At 37.8% G+C, this 23,603-nt stretch overlaps 1 protein-coding gene across 1 annotated transcript in view; it reads right to left on the reverse strand.

Annotated features, from left to right (window-relative positions):
* The window catches only part of LOC142338422 (uncharacterized), a 109,553-nt gene that overhangs the window by 9,233 nt on the left and 76,717 nt on the right, over window positions 1-23,603 (reverse strand). The window contains exons 7-9 of the mRNA XM_075388177.1: window positions 17,057-17,205; window positions 12,887-13,009; window positions 4,062-4,255 (exon numbers count right to left, since the gene is read on the reverse strand). Of these exons, the coding sequence (XP_075244292.1) occupies window positions 4,062-4,255; window positions 12,887-13,009; window positions 17,057-17,205 (466 nt within the window). The remainder of the gene's footprint in view (window positions 1-4,061; window positions 4,256-12,886; window positions 13,010-17,056; window positions 17,206-23,603) is intronic.

Here is a 23,603-nt window from a genome sequence, read left to right on the forward strand (position 1 = left end):
GAAAACACCAACGTGCATAATGGAAAAAGGTACGATGTCGGAATGCTATGGGCTGAAGATAACATCGAACTGCCCAACAATTATTTCTCAGCGCTGGTTCAATTGAAATCTTTGGAAAAGCGGCTTACGAGAGACCAGACTTTAAGGGAAAAGTACTCGAATACCATCAAAGAGGACCTAGACAAAGGCTACGTAGTAAGGGTCAAAGATGCTCATAAGGTGGAAAGTCGCTCGGAACGAGAGTGGTACCTACCACACCATCCGGTTGTTAACCCGAACAAGCCGGGCAAGGTCCGCAGGGTACTAAACGGAGCAGCTAAATTCCATGGCGCATCTCTTAATAAGTCATTACTCACCGGACCTGACCTACTGCAAAACCTAATCTATGTACTCCTACGGTTCAGACAACATCCATTTGCCGTATCCGCCGACATCGAGGGAATGTTCCTCCAAGTTGGAGTGTTGCCATGTGATCAACCATCATTGCGCTTTTTGTGGCGGGAGGACCCCACATCAAACGTTGTGGTACACCAGTATACGCGCCACATCTTTGGGGCAAAAGATTCGCCTACCTGCGCCAACTACGCACTTCAGCGCACGGCACGCAATAATGCTAAGGAGTACCCAGAAGCTGCGAAAGCCGTCCTTGAGAACTTCTACATGGACGATTACTTGGACTCTGTGGAATCCCCCGAGAGGGCCCTCATTAGGTCGACGGAATTGGTACATCTTCTCCATCTAGGTGGGTTCAAGCTTACTAAGTTTGTAAGCAATGTACCAGATCTGGCTGACCGAGTTGATGGGTCTGCTCAACCCACTGAACCGAAGGTCATCGTTTCATCCAAGGAGGAATCAATGCACGTGCTTGGGCTTAAGTGGGATCACAACACTGATACTCTGGTTGTGAGTAGGGGTACTAACAGCACCATCGCGAAAAGTTTAACACAGCGCTTGGTCTTAAGTCTTGTGTCAAAGGTCTACGACCCAATTGGTCTTGTCGCATCGTTCACTGTTGGTGCTCGGTTAATCTTGAAAGACATTTGGCGTGTCAATGGACAAAGTTGGGATGACGAGTTACCTAAAAACACAGTTGACAAATTCCTTGCCTGGTGTGTTGAACTGCCGTGGTTAGCTGAGATCACTATACCGAGAAGCTACTTTTCAGGACCATTCCAACATCTGGAACTCCACATGTTTGGTGATAGCTCGCAAGACGTATTCAGTGCAGTAGGATTTCTTAGGGCTCAAGTAACTTGCACCTCCGGGGATATTATAACAGAGCTGGCGTTTGTCCTGGGCAAGGCCCGTGTTGCACCTATGAAGGTAATGACAGTTCCTAAGTTGGAATTACAAGCCGCTCTCCTCGCAGCCCGTTTAAAAAGGGAAATCTGTCGAGCATTGACGATTACTGTGGACAAAGTCTTCATGTGGACAGATAGCACCATCGTCTTGCAGTGGATAAACTCAACAAACAAACACCCCATCTTCATTGCAAATCGTGTTAGTGAAATCCTGAAGAACACCAGCGTTGACCAATGGAACCACGTCGCCACTTGTGATAATCCGGCAGATGCTGGCACGCGTGGCATGTCCGCTGAAGTTTTGCAATCAAGTAGCTGGGTGAGGGGTCCTGACTTCTTGAGAACTAAGCAATTCCCTTTTGTACCAAATACTGACGTCGTTGATAACATCAAGCTCGGCGTTGTAACCAAGGAACAAGATGATGACTCCATCTCATCTTTAGCCGCATCCGTAACCAAGTCCCCAAAGGAACAAAGCATTAATCTGATCCCGTTTGATAAGTTCAGTTCTTATCAAAAGTTACTTCGTGTCACCGCATATGTGCTCCGTCTCTTACCATCTCATGAAAGTTACCGTACCGTAGACGGCAGCATAGCCGACCCTGTTGAGCTTGACGAAGCCGAGCGTCATCTCCAGTACTTGGTTCAAGGAGAGTCCTTTAATACTGAAAGAAAGGATCTTCTTGACAACAAATCCGTTAAGAAGAGCAGCCGCATTGCTCAGTTTACTCCGTTTATTGGACCTCATGGTCTCATCCGTTCCTCTGGTCGACTCCGACGGCTAGTGGAAATTGACTTTGACACTAAGCATCCTATCGTGCTGGATGCGCGTCATACTTTTGTTAAACTGTTTCTGCGGCATACTCATTTGAAGAGCCATCATCAGGGCATCGATTACTTAAGGTCAAAGGTACAAGAACGTTATGCCATCCTAAAACTACGTTCCACACTGCGTTCCATCAAATCAAACTGCGTCTTGTGTAGAAAGTTCCGTGCAGCAACCATTCAACCTATCATGGCAGACCTCCCAAAGGAGAGACTCGCATACCAGTCTCCTCCCTTTACCAACACCGGGGTTGATTACTTCGGCCCATGCTACGTCACAGTTCGTCGGACTACCGAGAAGAGGTGGGGATTTCTCTTCACTTGTCTCACTACTCGTGCTGTCCATGCTGAAGTTGTCCCGTCCATGGACACCAGTTCCTGTGTAATGGGAGTTGAGCGGTTCGTCTCCCGTCGGGGTACTCCTGCTATGATTTGGTCGGATAACGGTACGAATTTCATTGGAGCGGAGAAAGAGCTCCGTGAATGTGTGGAAAAATGGAATACGCTTAACATCGCTGCCGAACTTGCCAATAAGGGCATTAAGTGGAGGTTCAAACCACCCAGTGCGCCACACCAAGGTGGCATCTGGGAGAGGTTAGTTCGTAATTTTAAAAGAGTACTGTACACTATCCTCGGTACGCGTCGCCTCACAGATGAGGTGTTGAACACTACTTTTTGTCTGGTCGAATACGCACTAAACTCACGTCCCTTAACGCCCGTAAGCGCCGACCCGTCCGACCTAGGCGCAATAAGACCTAATGATTTTCTACTCGGTAACCAAGCAACCAGAATTCCGTCCATCGTTGGCGTCGACGAGTTTGATCATCGTAAGCGGTACGCCCGTGCACAGTCATACGCCAATGCAATTTGGGCACGTTGGCTCAAGGAGTATGTACCTGCACTGAACCGTAGATCTAAGTGGCAGACGCCTGCCGAGCAGCACCTCAAGTTGGGTGATTTAGTTTGGATCGTTGAAGAAAGCAACCCTAGGGGTTACTATCCAACCGCTCGGATTGAAGAACTTCGGTACGGCTCCGACAGCGTCGCCCGCTCCGCCGTCTTACGCACGTCATCCGGATTGCTCGTCCGCCCACTCGTTAAGCTTGTACCAATCCTCCCAACATTTTCTTCCGGGCCGGAGGATGTTACCGAGTAAATTCAATTGAATAAATTATATTATTAGATAGAGAATTTTTGTGCGTATTATATCAAAACTTTCGCTTAGATTTTCCGTTCTAAATGCAACATACGTATTATTTCTGAGAAATACAAAGGCCGATTTCCCACTAAGAATAACTTCCAAAATGGCTCAAAACTGATCGCTTAGCCTAACAAATTCGGTTTTTTGAACAGATTAGTTTAAATCGGTGACCTAGACTAAGACCTGCTAAAAAGATCAAGCTAGATTTGCCTCCAAGTAAACGATGCTTTTGCCTTGATGATAATTGGAACAGTTGCTATTGAATAGAACAGAATTGAATATACCACAAAAGACTGTTTTGTCAGCTTTATAAAGCAATTTCCACACTTAAATAGCGGGGAAAAGAGTGCAAGAGTGTAGTTTTGAGGAAATTACAATTTTTTACACTCTTTGCACTATTTACTCCACTCTTTTTACACTCTAAAAAATTACTTATGATTACACTCTTTAGCCGAATTTTTAGTAGGGAAAAGAAATACACTATATTTTCAAGAAATTACACTCTTAGAAATACACTACAATTTTAGAGAAATTTTGCACTCTTAGAAATGCGATACAATTACACTGTTTTATAGTCCACTTTTTTGAAATTTATCTTTTTTAACACAAAATGACATTCATGAATGGTACAAAATACTGGGATCTACTGTTAACACCATGATACAAAAAATTAAAAGTCTCGTTTTAGGGACATTTGATGAGAAAAATTTGTTTGTTGCCCTTATTACGCGTACACCACTGGCTCTGGAGGTGGCTGTGATCTGAAAGTGGGTCTTTTGAACTTAAATGTGGACGCGATTGGCTTCATTGCCCTGTCCACGTGTCTCTGCACTCTCTCCATTTTCTCATTCTCCTGCTGTTGCAACCACTCCTTGTGCATCTCCATTGAGCGAAGACGCTCCTTCTCTTTCATTAACTTCTCAAGTTCCTGCATCAAATGACCTCAAAACAATCAAATTTGCTGGGAAAAATCAATTTACATAAACATTACAGAAACAGTTTTGTCCTGATTGTGCATCCCAGTCGATTTACAGATAGTAGAAAGCGGGAAGTTATACTGCGTGTAAATATTATTGACGTTGATCATTGAAAACATTTATGAAGTTGGACGAACTGCACTTCAACGGAAGACAAGGGCTCAGTTCAAATGGCAGCCTCTGTTCTGCCAGGGCAAGTAGTATGGGTTTGATTACAGATTGCCTTAGCCGTGATCAGGAGAAAAAAATTGTACTAAATGGCCGCAAACCAAGACATTGGAGCCTATTTGAAGGCCAGTTAAATAACGTGAATCGAAAACTATAGTCTAATTATGGCTCGATTTTTAATAGTAGAGTCATCAATCAACAGCAGCTGCTCAATATTGGGAAGGTGAGGAACTTCGAAAAATCAATTCCTTATTAGGCAAAAATTTAGATGAAAATGACCCATATTACTATAATAACTAGCTCTGAGTTTATTCAAGAGCAGTTGAAATTCGAGTGTTAGTTCACCCATAGTTTTAAACACGAGCAGATTATAATTAGAAGTTGTTCTAAAAAATGCGCTATTTTAAGGTTTGTGGCGCAGTTATTAAGTTGAAAGCTCTGCGTCCTGCAATCCTGAAGTACCGAAAAAACTTAATCCTGACTCAATCTGACCAGTTGAGCAAAACGAGCAAAGACAACATGAGCAAAACGAGCCAGACCGGCTAAAACACTTCTACAAATTAAGACAAATAAAAAATGACAGCATATAAAGTGTAAGACACTTTTGGCATCAGTGTGATGAATACCAGTTTTCTATCAGAGAGCGAGAAAGTTTCAATAGGACAATCTGGCGCCCCACAGCTTCGACACCACAGCTAATTATCTAATTTTTTTTGTTAGAAAATTGACTTTCCAATGACCTAAACCGGTTTATTCCACATAATTTCTAAAGGCTTCAAAATATTTAAAATACAAAATAAACTTGTCGCGAATTATATTGACTATTGTTGGACAAAAAAAGCAACAAAAACACCAGAATCGAGAATGCAACATTGCACAAAAATTTGATCTTTATATTTCTTCACAACTTGATGAATCTACGGTCACGTGGACCAATCCCAGAGACCACTTCCTGACCGACAATTTTCCAGTTTGCCACGGATAGGGGTTTCATCCACCCAAAAGACCAGTTCTGGCTCATAGTTCTACCACCCTCCACCTTCATTCACATTCATTTGGGGCAATTCAAACCACAGACTTATTTTCGTCACAAATCCACTCAATTTTTTCCTGTTACTCTGGCTTTTCATTCACTTCAGAGAACTCATTCTGGATAATTGTTCCCCACATCTGCATTTTACGGGTATTCTGTGTTTACCCAACACAAGGAACCCTTTCATTTGGTCTTTTTTTTACAACCCCAACATTCAATCATGTTTTCTTGGGTTTTTAAACAAATCAATGACAACCATTCTGCTTTATGTTCTTTCATCTTCCGCCTGTTCTTTTAGGGTTCTACTTAACCTATAGATCTTTTTGTGGTTCTTCGTTCTCCCAAAAAACCCCCCCTTTTTTTTGATTGCTCACCTACAACAAAGAGCCCGTTCTGATTGCTCGTTCTACCAACCCACTTTTTTTTCTTCTGGGTTTGAAACCATCACGAGTATCTCCTTCTAATAAAAAATTCATAATTACGACATTAATATCACCTCAAATAATTTCCTACTGAATTCCCCCCAATTTTTGGCACTCAATATAATAGCTTCGACACCACAGCTAAGTATCTAAAATTTTTTCTAAAAAATAGACTTTCCAAAGAACCAAAACTTGTTTATTCACCAAATTTTATTTCTAAGGCTTCAAATTTTTTTAAAAAAAACAAAAATATGCTGGTAGCAAATTATATCGACTATTGGACAAGAAAAAAAAGAAAGAAAAAAAAACCCCAGAATAGAGAATGTAACATCGCAAAAAGTTTTGATCTTTATTTTTCTTCACAACTTGATGAATATACGGTCACCTGAACCAAACCCACAGGCCACTTCCTGATCGAGAATTTTCCAGTTTGCCTCGGACAGGGGTTTCATCCACCCCAAAATACCAGTTCTGGCTCATACTTCTACCACTCTCCACCATCATTCCCATTCATTTGGGGAATTCAAACCACAGATTCATTTTGATCACAAATCCACTCAATTTGTTCCTGTTACTCTGACTTTTCATTCACTTCAGCGAACTCACTCTGGATAATTGTTCCCACATCTGCTTTTTCCAATTTCTGTTTTTAAATCCGGAATTCTGTTTTTATTCAACACAAGGAACCCTTTCATTTGGCCCTTTTCTTACAACCCCAACCTTCTGTCTTGTTTTCTTGGGTTTTTAATCAAATCAATGACCATCATTCTGGTTTTCGTTCTTTCATCTTCCGCCTGTTCTTCTAGGATTCTTCGCAACTTATGGATCCTTTTCTGGTTATTCGTTCACCCCAAAAACCACCTCTCTTTTTTTATTGCTCACATACAACAAAGAGCCCGTTCTGATTGCTCGGTCTACCAACCCAATTTTTAATCTTCTGGGATTGAAATCATCACGAGTATCTCCGTCTAATAAAATATTCATAATTACGACATTAATATCTCCTCAAATTATTGTTCCACTAAAATCCCCCAATTTTTGCACTCAACATAACGGCTTCAACACCACAGCTAAGTATCTAAATTTTATTTCTAGAAAATTGACTTTCCAAGGAATAAACCGGTTTATTCATCAAATTTTTTTTTCTAAGGCTTCAAAAAATATAAAATACAAGAATATGCTTGTAGCAAATTATATTGACTATTGTTGGACAAGAAAAAAAAGGAAAGAAATCAAAAACCCAGAATTGAGAATGCAACATTGCAAAAAGTTTTGATCTTTATATTTCTTCACAACTTGATGAATCTATGGTCACCTGAACCAATCCTAGAGGCCACTTTCTGATTGACAGTTTTCCAGACTGCCACAAACAGGGTTTCATCCACCCAAAAGGCCATTCCTGGCTGATTGCTCTACCACCCTCCACCTTCAATCCCGTTCATTTGGGGAAATTCAAACCACAGAATCATTTTGGTCTCAAATCTACTGAATTTTATTCTGTTACTGTGACATTTCCTTCACTTCTGGGAACTCATTCTGGATAATTGTTCCCCAACATCCGGTTTTTCCGGGTATTCTGATTTTAGCCAACACAAGGACCCTTTTCATTTGATCCTTTTTTTCAGAGAACCCACCTTCAATCTTGTTTTCTTGGGTTATTAATCGATTCAATGACCCCCATTCAGCTTTTCGTTCTTTCATCTTCCGTCTGTTTTTCTAGGCTCCTACCTAACCTATGGATCTTTTTTTTTGGTTTTTCGTCCTCACCAGAAACCACTCATCTTTTTTGATTCCTCACCTAAATCAAAGAGCCCGTTCTGATTGCTCGTTCTACCAAACCACTTTTTTATTTTTCTGGGGCTGAAACCATCACGTGTATCTCATTCTAATATAATATTCAACCTTACGACAGTAATATTTCCTCAAGTTAATGTTCTCCTGATATCACCCAATTTTTTGCACTCAACCTATCAGCCTCGACATCACAGCTAAGTACCTAAATTTTATTTTTTAGAAAGTTTACATCCAATGAACTAAACCGGTTTATTCCACATAATTTTTTTCAAGATTTCAAAAGATATAAACTATTGTTGGACAGGAAAAAAAAGAAAGCAACAAAAACATCAGAATCGAAGATGCAACAACGCACAAACTTTCGATCTTTATAGTTCTCCACAACTTGAGGAATCTTTTGTCACCTGAACCAAACTTAGAGGCCACTTTCTGATGGAGAACTTTCCAGACTGCCACAAACAGGGTTTTTATCCGCCCAAAGGATCAATTCTGGCTGATTGTTCTACCACCCTCCACCTTCATTCCCGTTCAATTGGAAAATTCAAACCACAGATTCTTTTTAGTCTCAAATCCACTCAAGATTTTTTTCTTTCACTGTTGCATTTCATTCACTTCTGTGAACTCACTCCGGATAATTATTCCCCAAAATCAGTTTTTTCTGGTTATTCTGAGTTTAGTCAACACAAGGCCCTACTTCTAATTGGTCGCTTCCCAACCCCCACCATCTATCCTGTTTTCTTGGGTTTTTAATCAAACTAATGACCCCGTTCTGCTTGTCGTTATTTCCTCTTCCGCTTGTCTATTTTGGATGGCTCACCTACAACAAAGAGCCCGTTCTGATTGCCAGTTCTACCAACCCACTTCTTCTGATTTTTCTGAGGTTGAAATCATCACGTATATCTCCTTCTAATATAATATTCAACGTTACGACATAAATATCTCCTCAAAAATATCTCCCACTGATATCCCTCAATTTTTTGCACTCAACCAAGCAGCTTCAACACCACCGCTAAGAATCTAAAGTTTATTTTCAGAAATTGACTTTCCAATGAACTAAAGCAGTTTATTCCACAAACTTCTTTTTCTAAGGCTTCAAAATATTTAAAATACAAATATATGCTTGTAGCAAATTATATTGACTATTGTTCGACAAGAAAAAAGAACGCAACAAAAACACCAGAATCAAGAAAGCAACATCGCAAAAAATTTTGATCTTTATATTTCTTTACAACTTGATGAGTCTTCTGTCACCTGGACCACACCCAGAGGCCCTTTTCTAATGGACAGTTTTCTAGACTGCAACCAGCAGGATTTTTTTTCCACTCAAAAGACCAGTTCTGGATGATAGTTCTATCAACCTCCACCTTCATTCCCATTCATTTGGGAAACTCAAATCCCAGATTCTCTTTAATCACAAATCCACTCAATTTTTTCCTGTTACTCTTGACTTTCACTCACTTCAGAGAACTCATCCTGGATAACTGTTCACCAACATCCGCTTTCTCTGTGTTTTCTGTTTTTACCCAAAACAAGGACCCCCTTCCATTTGGTCGTTTTCCCAACCCCTACCTCCTATCCGATTTTCTTGGGTTTTTAATCAAACCAATGACCCCCATTCTGCTTTTCGTTCTTACATCTTCCACCGGTTCTTCGAGTGTCCAACTTAACCTATAGATCCCCTTCCTGTTGTTCGTTCTCGGTAAACCCTACCCCTCTTTTCTGATTGCTCACCCACAACAAAGAGCCCTCTCTGATTGCTCGTGCTGCCAACCCACTTTTTTCTGATTCTTCTGGGGTTGTACCCATCACGCGTACCCACTTCTAATTGGCCGTTCTATTTCAACCTCCTGTTCCCCTTTATGGTTGTTCCCACGCTGGTTGTTCCTTAGCAAGTTCACCCTCGCTAAGGACAAGTGATGTCTGCACGTTACGTTGCTAGATATGTACAGGTAGATTCTGGCATCAGATTTTTTTCAGTATTGGAATTGGTTGTCTCTGACAATAGGCTTCGGTCGGTAATGGTAGCTATTTTCAACAAACTGTGACAGATATAAGTATTTTTTGCCTGTTATGATAATATTCCTAATGTTAGGTACTGGTGTGGAATTTTGGTAGGCATGGTTATGTGCTAGGATGAATCGGACTGGTATTGGTTTTGGTGCTGAGCAGAGGTATTTCTTTTTGGTAGGTATTGGTAGATTCTGCTAATTGTAAGGCGTTGGTACTAGTAGGTATTGATTTGTATTAGTAGCTTATCTAATAGGCAGAGATAAGTCACTGACTTTTTCAGATATCTAATTTGTCTAATTTGTTGAGGTAGGTGTGGGATCCAATCTAGTAATCTCTAATCCCCACGTAGACATAAACACATTTAGACAAATATTTTTTGTGTTATTTTTCCATGCGGTGAACATTTGAAAAAAAAGAATTAACTATTGGTTCTGATTTGTTTTGATCTTTCGGTCAAAAACAAATGATAGAGTGACCAAAATGATCTCAAATGCATCCAAATTCCCACATGAACAATTGTTATTTCAACAATTTATGGGTATATCATCAACCAGAAAACTAAGTGAACAAAAACCTCTAAATGGCTAATCAAAAACGACCACAGACTTCATACTGGCGATCTTTCTACAGCTAGAGAATCCTTAGAAGATAATGAAACTTTTTAAGGAAACAGCTAATCAGTTTGTAGCAGCAGAACTGCATCAGTTTTCTTTGATTTAATCAGTTGTCTGGAGCCTGATTAACAAAATAATTTGTCCAAAGAACACAGAAGTTTTCAGATGGACGTAAAAACTGTTATAATAAACTGACAACCTGTTAAATAGAAGACATTTTGAATTCAACGACCACCATCTGGAAGATTATCCTTAATTTTGAGATGAAAACTCAGAAACACATCAATTAATCGTGTTTTATTTACATCAAAGTTGCACTCAATTTCTTTTTGACGACAGCGTTTTGGCTGATTTGGGAGCTCCTTTTGTGTCAGCTCTAGTTATTCGTCACATTTTTTTAAAGATGTGCCTGCCAACGTTACTTCATTGACCTCAGTTTAAAATATACCAGCTGCTCCCTGCAGCCCAGCCCAGCATTCGTCCTTAAATTTTTTCCGCGGAAATTTGCGAAATGAGAGAACTTTTTGCGGTATAAATAAATGCTTTCCATTAACGTAGTCAAGCTTCAGTAATATTCAAACAAATTATTTACACAAATGCAATTTGCTTCACCGAAAATTAAATGTGCTCCTTGAAAAACTAATCCGATCAAAATTCCCAATACTTTCTACCCGAAGAGTTGCATGGAATTTGTCTCCTTGTTTTTGACGTTGCAGGATTCCTTTCACCAGCTAGGAATAGTTCATGGTCTGGCAGAAAAACGGAAATTGAATTTGACACAATCAAAACTGCTAAAAGTTGTCTGTTTTACGTGGAGCAAATTTGTTATGGAAACCGAATTCAGCAATAAATTTTAGAGTCAACTTCTGAGTGAGTTCTAGACTATTCTAAAACTTTCATTCAGTAGTATCCACATCATTCAGCCAAGCAGGCGCCAAGCGCACTCGTCTTAGAAATTGCATACCCCCACTGTACACAGACAAAACTACGCTCCAGCGTCGGTTGTTTGGAATAGAACCCTCCAAACTTTTTTGTTAGCTCAGCGGAAGTCTAGGGCCGCGAACCTTAAAGACTCAATTTATTTGCCACGAAACAACACTTCATGAATGTAGAGATCCACTGAAAAATTAATTCGCCAATTGCTCCCCAATTCGGCGGAAATTGAGAGGGATTGCTGCAAATTTTCAAAACATTTTTTTGTAACAATAGATTGGGAACGTCTACTGGTGAAACTCTTAGCGCAGTTAAAATGAAATAGGAGGTAAAATTTAACTCGAGGCCTCTCGAAATTATTCCTAGTGATGGCAATAACCACTTTCAATACACTGTTCATCCATTTAATTGTCTCCTGGCGTATTTACTGGTAAAGAGCAGTATCTCTCAAAAGCTTGGCAATGAAAACAACGAATGGAAACTTTTTTTTATAAAAGGCAACGAATGGCAACTCTTCTAAGCCTTCTTCAGAATATATCCGAAATGTGTCTAGAACACACAAACTTTTGTTGCAATAACCCAGCAACTGCAGTTGAAAACAAAGCTATGATCGAAACTCCGCGGAAAAAAACTGACTGCCTAAAAACCATTGTTAAAACAGCAAACAGCAAACAAATCCATGTAAACTAAATTGCACTATTAACAGACATAACCAGGACATAATATTGGAAGAGTTGCTCTCGAACAACTAGTTTGAGCTCTAACCCATTGCCGCCTGTTACAGTCGCGGAACTAATATTGCTAAAGGGGCTTCAAATGACGTCATTATAGTTTATTATATACCATTCTAACCACTAATAAAGTAAACCGTGAAAAAGTTTTGGCGCACTTTGACTTCTAGTTGTGAACTGCTGCCAAATGAGTTCAGCTGCGAATGAGGGAAATTTAGATCATACGCAAAACCAATACGTCTGGCGCTTAAAAATCACTCGATATGTAAAAATGCTCAGGCAATAAATTTGCATAAAAAACCATCACGTTTGCAAGAATGGATTCACTTCGTTCGAGATCAAATAATCTCTGAAAGTAAACTTTGATTACTTTTCGAGTTGAAAAAAATGCGAAAAGCTCGAGACTCTAAAGTACTCCTTTTCTTGCTCCCTCTACAGCTTCAGCTCGGCGTAAATAAACACTTCAGTTTTGACCATCGAAATGTGTGAACAGATTTTAAAAAAGTCACCACCCTGATTGCAAATCAACTCCTTGAACATAATCTTTTTCACAAATACCGTTATAATGGCCACACGTGATTGGTGATTGGCGGGGGCAATTTAATTTAGGGGCGCGCAAAAACTCGGAGCTGCTAGGGGTTCGAAGACCAACAGGTTTGCAACAGTTGCATCAAACTTCGTTCGAGAGCAATTAATAAACCGTTCCAAAATCATAAGATCTAACTAACCCCCTCGCGTGTTAGTTCAATATCACTTACATTTGACCCAAATAACAGCGTGATCGTGGGTTTCTTAAAGGGAAGAACGAACTTGCCACTGGAGAGCCAGAACAGGGCATACTAAACCTCTAAAAACGTACCAGTTCTTAGACACTAACAGGTGATTCTGCCTGATCCACTTCATCCATGAGGTCAAACAGGAATCCCTCTATCTGCTTCAGTTTCTCCATTGAAACCTCCAACGGCGTCTCCATACTGTTTGCCTGCTCCCTGAGCGCTACCTATTCAAAACCATTAATCACGACCCTGTTTTACAATTACAAGGCTTTGGTGCCACCACAAATCGACATGTCCAAAACGAATTGAACTCTCTATATGGGGATGTATCCGTGCTCACAAATACACAGTAAAGAAACATAGAGTAACTCCCAAAAGTTATATTGACATGCACGCACCCTAGTAACAAAAAGCTATACATACACGAGAAGAGTTTTTGAAACGTAAGAAACAACAAATCATATAGTATTGTGTGTTTAAATCAGCAACTCGCAATTTAGCCTTTTGCTATTTTTACGTCTAGTTGACGTTTTGTACAGTTCTCACGCACCTCTCGCACATCTGCACCGAAGTTTCCAAGTTTTCTCCGATTTCTTCTAAATGTTCCAAAAAACTGTTGGGTTTTGGAATCGCTGCTTCTAAAACGCCCAAAAATTATTAAGGTTTATATATAAGATTGTTTGTGTTGTACACGAAAAGAGTTGCGTTCCCTTCTCCAAAACAGTTTTTGGTGCGTTTTGTTCAAAAAAATACTATTCCGTCGAATAACACAAAAAAATAACTGTTTTACTTCTTTTCAACCCGGCTTATTTAAACCCTTATAAATTTAAGCCGTATATAATCACCCCTCAGTCATTTAACCCCGGAAATTTTTCACCCAGAAATCGGTTTAGCACCGAAATTTTTTTAAATCTATTTCGGCATCCAAAAGAACAATTAGAAAAGCTAAAGCTCAAAGGACTTAAACAACACCAAAATATTGACCTTCAAGAGTGCGGCATTGAAGAGCTTGAATTCGTTTAAAATTGAAGAATAATGGAGAGACAGCTTTTTAGCGCAATGCCTTTGATCGAAAAAGAACACTTGATAAGTCTGACCTCTATTATGTTGCATTTTAAATTCAATCAAGAAATTTCAAAAACGGTCGTAGTCTGGAGGACGCAAGAACAGTGTAGTCTAAATTCAATGAACCTGTTTTCTGAGTAGGCAAAAAAGAGCAAATCAGAACAAAAATTAACCTTGAATATAACAAAATTTTTAATGAAATCTAGATTGATATTTTTAATAGTAGCTATGCTGAACATTTTTCATATCTATATGTCGCAAAAACGTGTTCCCGGTTATGAGTCCTATCACAGGGTTTACGCTTGGGATCAAATATCCTCATGAGTCAGAATATGAGGCTTCGATGTAACCTCCATAAAAACTCGGCAAGGATTGCGCCAACTCAAACGCATTGACATGGATTTCAAATTTAAATCATCATCAAAACAATTTTTTAACACAAAAGTATTTCCAATACATAAATAAGACAAAATAGCATTAGCCCTAAAAACTGAGTATAAGTTTCATTCCTGGAAAAACGCCTCAACTTTATGGGTTGAAAAACGTTTTCTTCTTTGAGTTTTTTTGTCCAGATGAAGCATTCAGAAAGTTTAAATTTGCACAGCAGCGCTTTTTTCTGCAAATTAGCCAATAGTTTCCATATTAGGTTGAGTTGCTTTTGAAAATCTATCTATGGGTGCGTTTATTCGATTCAAGACGGATCAAATGTGGACAGCTGTTATATTTGGTCGAAAATATAAGCAAACCTTGAAAATATAAGCTGTCTATTTTTTCAATAACAAAACTATCTAATTAATGTTTTAGGGAATCATATACAAGTAAAATACGCTCGTGGTCATCTTTTGCGTTGGCTTACCCCAAAAAACGCTTTAAACATATCGAGTGTATAGAAATGCCAGTCCGCAGGTTCATGAATTGACACTGTTTGCATATTCCTAGTTGAACGCTGAGATTTTTTTTTATTAAATTGGGTTTCGACGGTAACGAATACTGTGACCAGAGAACGTCGGTTAGTGGTAAAATATCGGAAGCGGTAATTAAAATACCCTAATTTTAATTAGGGTATTGTTTTTTTTTATAAATTTTCTTGTGGCCGGCTTTCCAATAGAAGCATTTTGATTTTGCTCTCTATTTACGCAACGAAATTTGCCATCTTGTGTAATTGCAGGTGCTTAAAGTTTTGATTTTTCGAGCTATTCCAGGCAAGGGTAAACTTTTTTAATCTTTTAACTTAAAACTCAGGGCCTTCGGCAACCAATATTTTTTTTGTTTTTGGAAGTCATGGTAAAAGAAAATTGGCAGTTATTAAGCTGATTTCAAAATGTATTGAAACATGAAATGTTCTGGAGTTCCATCCAGCTTTCAGTTGCTATTAATTTTTCCCTTAAAGACTACATGAGATAACTAATTTGCTAGTTGCTATTTTTTGCTTTTAACTACTGTGTTGTTGGCGTTTTTTCCATGACAATTTTGAGCCCTGAATTTACAGATTATAATCGGGGTGATGACTGAGGTTGGAAAGAGCATCTTATTACATTTATCTGACCCCGATTTTATTTCCTATAAATTAGAATAAATAGAATTGATCGGGAACTATTTACCCTCTATTATAGAAAGCTTAAAATCGGGGTGAAACACTATGGGGTTAAGTTATTGAGGGGTTAAATGTTATGGGGGTTTACAAATTGGAGTTTAAATATAGGGGTTAAAAGAATAGGGGTAAAAAACGGGACACCGAAACAACGTAGCGTACCAAACATAAACCGACAAATGTCGGAAGAATTGCTCTTGAACGACAGGCGAGGCAATATTTAGTTCAGGGGCTGTAGCCTAGATCAATTTTTCTTTATGGGTACAAAATTCCTGCCCCCTGGGATTCGAACCACTGCCCTCCCGATCCACAGCCACAAGCACTAACCACTGCGCTACCGATCACTTAACTCTCCTATTCTGCAACCAATTTTATATTAGCTTCACTTCGGAGTAATAGAGATCACTCAAATATGAAGAACGAAAGCGTTAAAAGGTCACTTCAGAAGTCAAAGAATTTTCTAGAAGAAAAACGCAAAATTGTTAAGCGAAAAATTTGCATAAAAAAGACCACCTTTACAATAATTGCTATGAACTTCATTCAAGAGCAATTAAACAGCATTCTGCTAATAGGAGAAAGGTTTCTTGGGCATATTGGTAGGCCCTTTTTGTCGAAAACGCTTGCTTTTGGTTTTCAACCATTTCCTGAAGCATCTTTTGAGACGACTCCATATTTTATGAGAATCAATCTTACTGCATTTCTTGAAATTGTATTGCAACATCAAAAAATGCTTTGAGCCGCTCTGATGGGTTCCAGTGAATTTTTCGAGTCGATTAAAATGTTGTTCATTTTTTGCTATTGTTAGCAATTTTTTGTTAACAATTTTGGTTGTCTTCCTCCATTTTGACCTTGCAACTGTTAGGTTTTATGTCACGTTTCAATCCTTTTTTTAGTTGAAAACTGGACAACTCCGAGCAAAATATCTTCACAAGCAATGCAATAACAAATCGTTTTTCCTTTCTTTTTAAGCGGAGAAAACGAGAATGAAATCACTCTCAATTATTCTGAATTTCATGCCTTTTATTCAGCTTTAGAGCAAATCATGCCGTCAGAGATGAAATCATGCTGTACGTAGCTTTAAGGTACCAGAGATTCTTTAAACATGTAAGTACAAACATGTGACAAAAATTTACACAGTCCTGGTAAAATTTGTATCAATTTATAGATGTCACCACATCTTAAACATTTTAGCACGTTTCAGCAGTGCCGCTTTAGGTGAAGATTCTCCGCTGCGAGAAATATGGAAAAATTCATTTTTTTTACTTTCAGAGCAACTGTTTGTGCTCTATATAGATATTTTCTTTGAAATGAGTCGAAAGGTATATAATATTTATATAGTTCTGGAGATAAAGCCGGATTTCTCAAATATTACATTTGAAAGCACAATTGCTTATAACAGGAAAATTCTTCAACACAAAAAGAGCGCAAAGATATACTTTTTGACTGCGCAAAATCTAGGTGTAAACGCTCGACTGATGATGGGTTTTGTTTTGGCAAAAAGGCCAGCAAATACCAGCAGTAATTGTTGCAAATTTTGAATGAGATTAATTATTCAACTTAAACTCATTAATCAGCGTTTCTTCAAATTAATAAAGTACCAAATGATGTGACTAAACTCTCGGGGAAATAGCTGCTGATAGACTTGTCCTATTTTGTCATTCAACTGGTCCAACTCTGCTGCAATCTCCCGCCTTCTCCTACTGCCAAACTTGTTCACAGCTGCAGAGTGATCCTCACTATTCTTTAGTTTGTTCTCGTGCAGCTCTGAAAACGGGATAACTGATTTCAAGTTACGGACCAAGTTCTCGACCTTATCTTTTATACCTCTAATCTATCACAAAAATACCACGCTTGACTCCAGTTGGCAGTTGGCCATGAATTATGCCTGCGAGAAAAGACTCAAATTCGACTGTAACGCTGCTTCCGTATGTCTACAAGCAATAATAAACATGATAATCTTTTTTCATAATCAAAAAACAGACTTGCGCTGCAAAAAATTTTCCACCCGTCATTAATTATGAAATTATGAGGTTCGGCAATGTACGTTTCTCTGGGTTTTTTTTAGCCTTGCTCATTGCACTTTGTGCAGACTAACACTACTTTACTCGGAGAACAATAAATTATATTTTTTGAGCAAAAAATTTCATCTTAATTAAATTAACATTTGAGAAATTAACATTTGAGAAAATTAACATCTTAATCGAAATTAACATTTGAGAAAAAGAAAGTCGAACGAAAATTGTGCATGATACTGTTTTTTCGCCAGAGCTATGGACCCAGGTCGAGGTGTGCGTTAATGATCAGACAATTAAAAACGCACAGGGGGGTAAAGTGCGTTTTTGATTACATGGACGAGCGTCATAATAAAGTCTGCCTACATGAACGAGCTTCCTAGTAGAAGTCTGCCTAAATTCTGATCATTAACGAGCTAAAGTCTGACCATTAACGAGCTAAATTCTGATCATTAACGAGCTAAAGTCTGACCATTAACGAGCTAAATTCTGATCATTAACGAGCTAAAGTCTGACCATTAACGAGCTAAAATCTGATCATTAACGAGCTAAATTCTGATCATCAACGAGCTAAAGGCTAATCATTAACGAGCTAAATTCTGATCATTAACGAGCTAAATTCTTATCATTAACGAGCAAAAGTATGTATAAAATGGCAATAACATTGTCGGAAATTTTCTCAAGTTGAACCAACGAACAACTTTTTGAGATTGTCCAGTATGTTTTGGGTGTGTTCCCCTCCTCCTTTTCTCAACCGGGCTGGGGACCGGCTACGGCGGAGTTACAAACAAACAACTATAGGAGAATTGAGCAGAGCACTAGAAAAAAACTAGGCTCAAAAAGCTCTCTCCAAAACAGACAACTTTATAAAATTTGCAACAGCAACAATTCTTTTTCTTCTACACTCTACTTACAAAGGGGATAGTCCATACCATGTTTGGTGCAATTTGGACAATTTCTTGACCCAATCAAAAATAACTATATTTAAAATTCGCTAATCGCGAAATTCGCAAATTTCCGTATGAAGAACTAACTTTTTTCCTAGACATGAAATAGCAAAAAAATTCTTTGTCTCCTAAACTCTACCTACACAGGTGATACTCCATACCGACTTTGATTCAATTTGGACAACTTCTTGACCCAATCAAAAATAACTATAGTTAAAATTCGCTAATCGCGAAATTCGCAAATTTCCGTATGAAGAACTAACTTTTTGCCTAGATATGCAATAGCAAGAATTCCTTGTCTTCTAAACTCTACCTACACAGGTGATACTCCATACCGACTTTGATTCAATTTGGACAACTTCTTGACCCAATCAAAAATAACTATAGTTAAAATTCGCTAATCGCGAATTTCGCAAATTTCCGTATGAAATACAAACTTTTTTCCTAGAAAAGCTGTAGCAAAAATTCTTGGCATTATATTCTCCACCTACACAGAGGATACGCCATACCACTTTTGGTTCAATTTGGACAAAATCTTGACCCGATAAAATTTTTATATTTTTGAAAATAGAATAAGCGAATAATAAGCGAATAAATCGATATTTCCGATTGAAATACGAACTTTTTTCTCGGAAAGTAAGGCGAACCATTCTTTTTTACATTACACCCTAAATAGTACTGGTAGTCTCGGATATCAGTTTGGTTCATTTTGAACAACTCCTTGATCCCTTAAAATTTCTATATTTTTGAAAATAGAATAAGCGAATAAGTCGATATTTCCGTATGACAAAACTAACTTTTTTCCTAGACATGCAATAGCAACAATTCTTTTTCTTCTACATTCTACTTACAAAGGAGATAGTCCATACCATGTTTGGTGCAATTTGGACAATTTCCTGACCCAATCAAAAATAACTATAGTTAAAATTCGCTAATCGCGAAATTCGCAAATTTCCGTATGAAGAACTAACTTTTTGCCTAGATATGCAATAGCAAGAATTCCTTGTCTTCTAAACTCTACCTACACAGGTGATACTCCATACCGACTTTGATTCAATTTGGACAACTTCTTGACCCAATCAAAAATAACTATAATTAAAATTCGCTAATCGCGAATTTCGCAAATTTCCGTATGAAATACAAACTTTTTTCCTAGAAAAGCTATAGCAAAAATTCTTGGCATTATATTCTCCACCTACACAGAGGATACGCCATACCACTTTTGGTTCAATTTGGACAAAATCTTGACCCGATAAAATTTTTATATTTTTGAAAATAGAATAAGCGAATAATAAGCGAATAAATCGATATTTCCGATTGAAATACGAACTTTTTTCTCGGAAAGTAAGGCGAACCATTCTTTTTTACATTACACCCTAAATAGTACTGGTAGTCTCGGATATCAGTTTGGTTCATTTTGAACAACTCCTTGATCCCTTAAAATTTCTATATTTTTGAAAATAGAATAAGCGAATAAGTCGATATTTCCGTATGACAAAACTAACTTTTTTCCTAGACATGCAATAGCAACAATTCTTTTTCTTCTACATTCTACTTACAAAGGAGATAGTCCATACCATGTTTGGTGCAATTTGGACAATTTCCTGACCCAATCAAAAATAACTATAGTTAAAATTCGCTAATCGCGAAATTCGCAAATTTCCGTATGAAGAACTAACTTTTTGCCTAGATATGCAATAGCAAGAATTCCTTGTCTTCTAAACTCTACCTACACAGGTGATACTCCATACCGACTTTGATTCAATTTGGACAACTTCTTGACCCAATCAAAAATAACTATAATTAAAATTCGCTAATCGCGAATTTCGCAAATTTCCGTATGAAATACAAACTTTTTTCCTAGAAAAGCTATAGCAAAAATTCTTGGCATTATATTCTCCACCTACACAGAGGATACGCCATACCACTTTTGGTTCAATTTGGACAAAATCTTGACCCGATAAAATTTTTATATTTTTGAAAATAGAATAAGCGAATAATAAGCGAATAAATCGATATTTCCGATTGAAATACGAACTTTTTTCTCGGAAAGTAAGGCGAACCATTCTTTTTTACATTACACCCTAAATAGTACTGGTAGTCTCGGATATCAGTTTGGTTCATTTTGAACAACTCCTTGATCCCTTAAAATTTCTATATTTTTGAAAATAGAATAAGCGAATAAGTCGATATTTCCGTATGACAAAACTAACTTTTTTCCTAGACATGCAATAGCAACAATTCTTTTTCTTCTACATTCTACTTACAAAGGGGATAGTCCATACCATGTTTGGTGCAATTTGGACAATTTCCTGACCCAATCAAAAATAACTATATTTAAAATTCGCTAATCGCGAAATTCGCAAATTTCCCTATGAAAAACTAACTTTTTTCCTAGACATGCAATAGCAAAAAAATTCTTTGTCTCCTAAACTCTACCTACACAGGTGATACTCCATACCGACTTTGATTCAGTTTGGTCAACTTCTTGACCCAATCAAAAATAACTATAGTTAAAATTCGCTAATCGCGAAATTCGCAAATTTCCGTATGAAGAACTAACTTTTTTTCCTTGGCAAGCTATAGCATTTTTTTTGTTTTACACTCTAGTTACCCATGGTATATTCCATATCTAGTTTGGTTCGATTTGAATAACTTCTTGAACCGATCAAAAAGACCTATTTTCAAAAATTGTTATTTGCGAAATTCGCAAATTTCCGCATGAAAACCTAACCTTTTTCCTAGACTGACTATAGCAAAAAATCTTTTTGTTGTACACTCTAGGTACACATGCGATACTCCATACAGAATTTGTTTTGATTTGGACAAGCCCTTGACCCGATGAAAAAGACCTATTTTTAAAATTCAATAATCTAAATTTATTTGAAATACTAGCAAATTTCTGTATGAAATACTAACTTTTTTCCTAGCCAAGCTATAGTAAACAGTCTTTTCGTTTCACACTCTCATTACATTGATCATTCTCCATACCGAGTTTGGAATGATTTGAACAACTCCTTGACCCGATGAAAAAAATAACTATTTTTAAAAATCTTTATTCGCCAAATTCGTAAACTTCCGTATGAAATACTAACCTTTTTCCTAAGCAAGCTATAGCAAAAATTCTTTTTGTATTACACTCTAGGTACACATGGGATACTCCAAACAGACTTTGGTTCGATTTGAACAAGTCCTTGACCCCATGAAAAAGACCTATTTTTAAAATTCAATAATCGCAATTTATTTGAAATATTCGCAAATTTCCGTATGAAATACTAACTTTTTTTCCTAGGCAAGCTATAACAAAAATTGATTTGTTTTACACTCTCATTACATTGGTGATACTCCATACCGAGTTTGGATTGATTTGAACAACTCCTTGACCCGATGAAAAAGAACTATTTTTAAAATTCTTTATTCACCAAATTCGCAAACTTCCGTATGAAATACTAACCTTTTTCCTAAGCAAGCTATAGCAAAAATTCTTTCTGTATTACACTCTAGGTACCCATGGTATACTCCATACCCAGTTTCGTTCGGTATTGGAATAATATTTTGACCCAATCAAAAATAACTATAGTTAAAATTCGCTAATCGCTAAATGCGCAAATTTCCGTATGAAAATCTAACTTTTTTCCTTGAAAAGCTATAGCAAAACTTCTTGTTTTACAATCTAAGTACACATGGGATACTCCATTCCGACATTGGTTTGATTTGGACAAGTCCTTGGCCCCATGAAAAAGACCCATTTTCAAAAATTAAATAATCGCAATTTATTTGAAATATTCGCAAATTTCCATATGAAAATTAGAAACATAAAAAAACATTGCATGAATCCCTAAAACCACAGAGTCCGCTTTTCAGTCAGCCACACAATCGGCTGTTCAAACTAATTAATTACCTATTGTTTAAACCACGCTATCGGTTTTTCAACCAGCCACTCAATCGGCTGTTCAAATGCTATTTATCTACTTACTGTTCAAGCCACACAATCGGCTTTTCAGTCAGCCACACAATTGGCTGTTCAAATGCTATTTTACTTATTGTTTAAGACACACAATCGGCTTTTTAGTCAGCCACACAATCGGCTGTTTGAATGCTATTTTACTTATTGTTTAAAACACACAATCGGCTTTTCAGTCAGCCACACAATCGGCTGTTCAAACTATTTAATTACCTATTGTTTAAACCACGCTATCAATTTTTCAACCAGCCACACAATCGGCTGTTCAAATCATATTTACATATTTATTGTTTAAGCCACACAATCGGAATACTCAAATGAGGAAAATGCAAAAGCTCAATCAGAAACTATGTTCACGGTGAAAGTTTTCTAATTACTTTGAATATAAATAGGACGATAATGGAATAACAAATGCGTCAAAAAATGCTTTCTGTAGCTCAAATTAGCAAAATTTCATAATTTACAATACTAAATTCAAACTTCAATGTGCAAAAACAAAAGCACGCAGCAAAGTTAATCGACCACAACGAGCCGATCAGTAATCAAATTTCAAGCGAACAAAAGATTAATTCAACTCTCGGTGAGAAGCTTTATCTTCTTCATTAGATACTCGCTCAAAAACTCATATGAGCTCAGGTGGACCCCATCACTAAAATTGTTCCCTACAACTTCGGCAAATTCAATGTGGTTTTTCTTGAATTTGTTTAACAGCCTGTTGTTCATTTTTCGTATTCCATCCGGATTATTTAGCCGCGGAACTATGTCTGCTGTTAACACAACAGAATTATGCTGTTGGCAATAATTGTATAACTCTCTGATTTCAAGAGTTAAATCTCTCAGAGTCATTTCAGCAGGGGTGAAGATGTCCCTCGGACAGATATCATTCCCGCCAATCATGATGACCATAATATCGTAGCCTCGTAACTCAGTTGTATAGCTCTGCCAATTGCGGGCTTTCTCACCACCTTTGCCAAGCACAGAAACATTTTCCGGCAATTGCAGCCGTTGCACGTGGCTGTCCCCAAAAATTGCGATTTTCTTCTGGGTAAACGTGCTCATTTTTAGCTAAAAACATTGAAGTTTTCTAGATTTCTTTAAGGATCAGGTCCAACTTGTTCGCTGATTTTTGCAACGTCCTTTTTAAGTTACCAATTTTCAAATTTACCAATATTATAGATTTTGCATTTATGGGCGTGGTACCTTTTCCTTAAGTCCTATGCCCCTGATACCCGGGGCTGA

The sequence above is a fragment of the Convolutriloba macropyga genome, chromosome 4 (genome assembly GCF_964194025.1).
Source record: "Convolutriloba macropyga chromosome 4, txConMacr16.3, whole genome shotgun sequence".
In the NCBI taxonomy this organism is placed as follows: Eukaryota; Metazoa; Xenacoelomorpha; order Acoela; family Convolutidae; genus Convolutriloba; species Convolutriloba macropyga.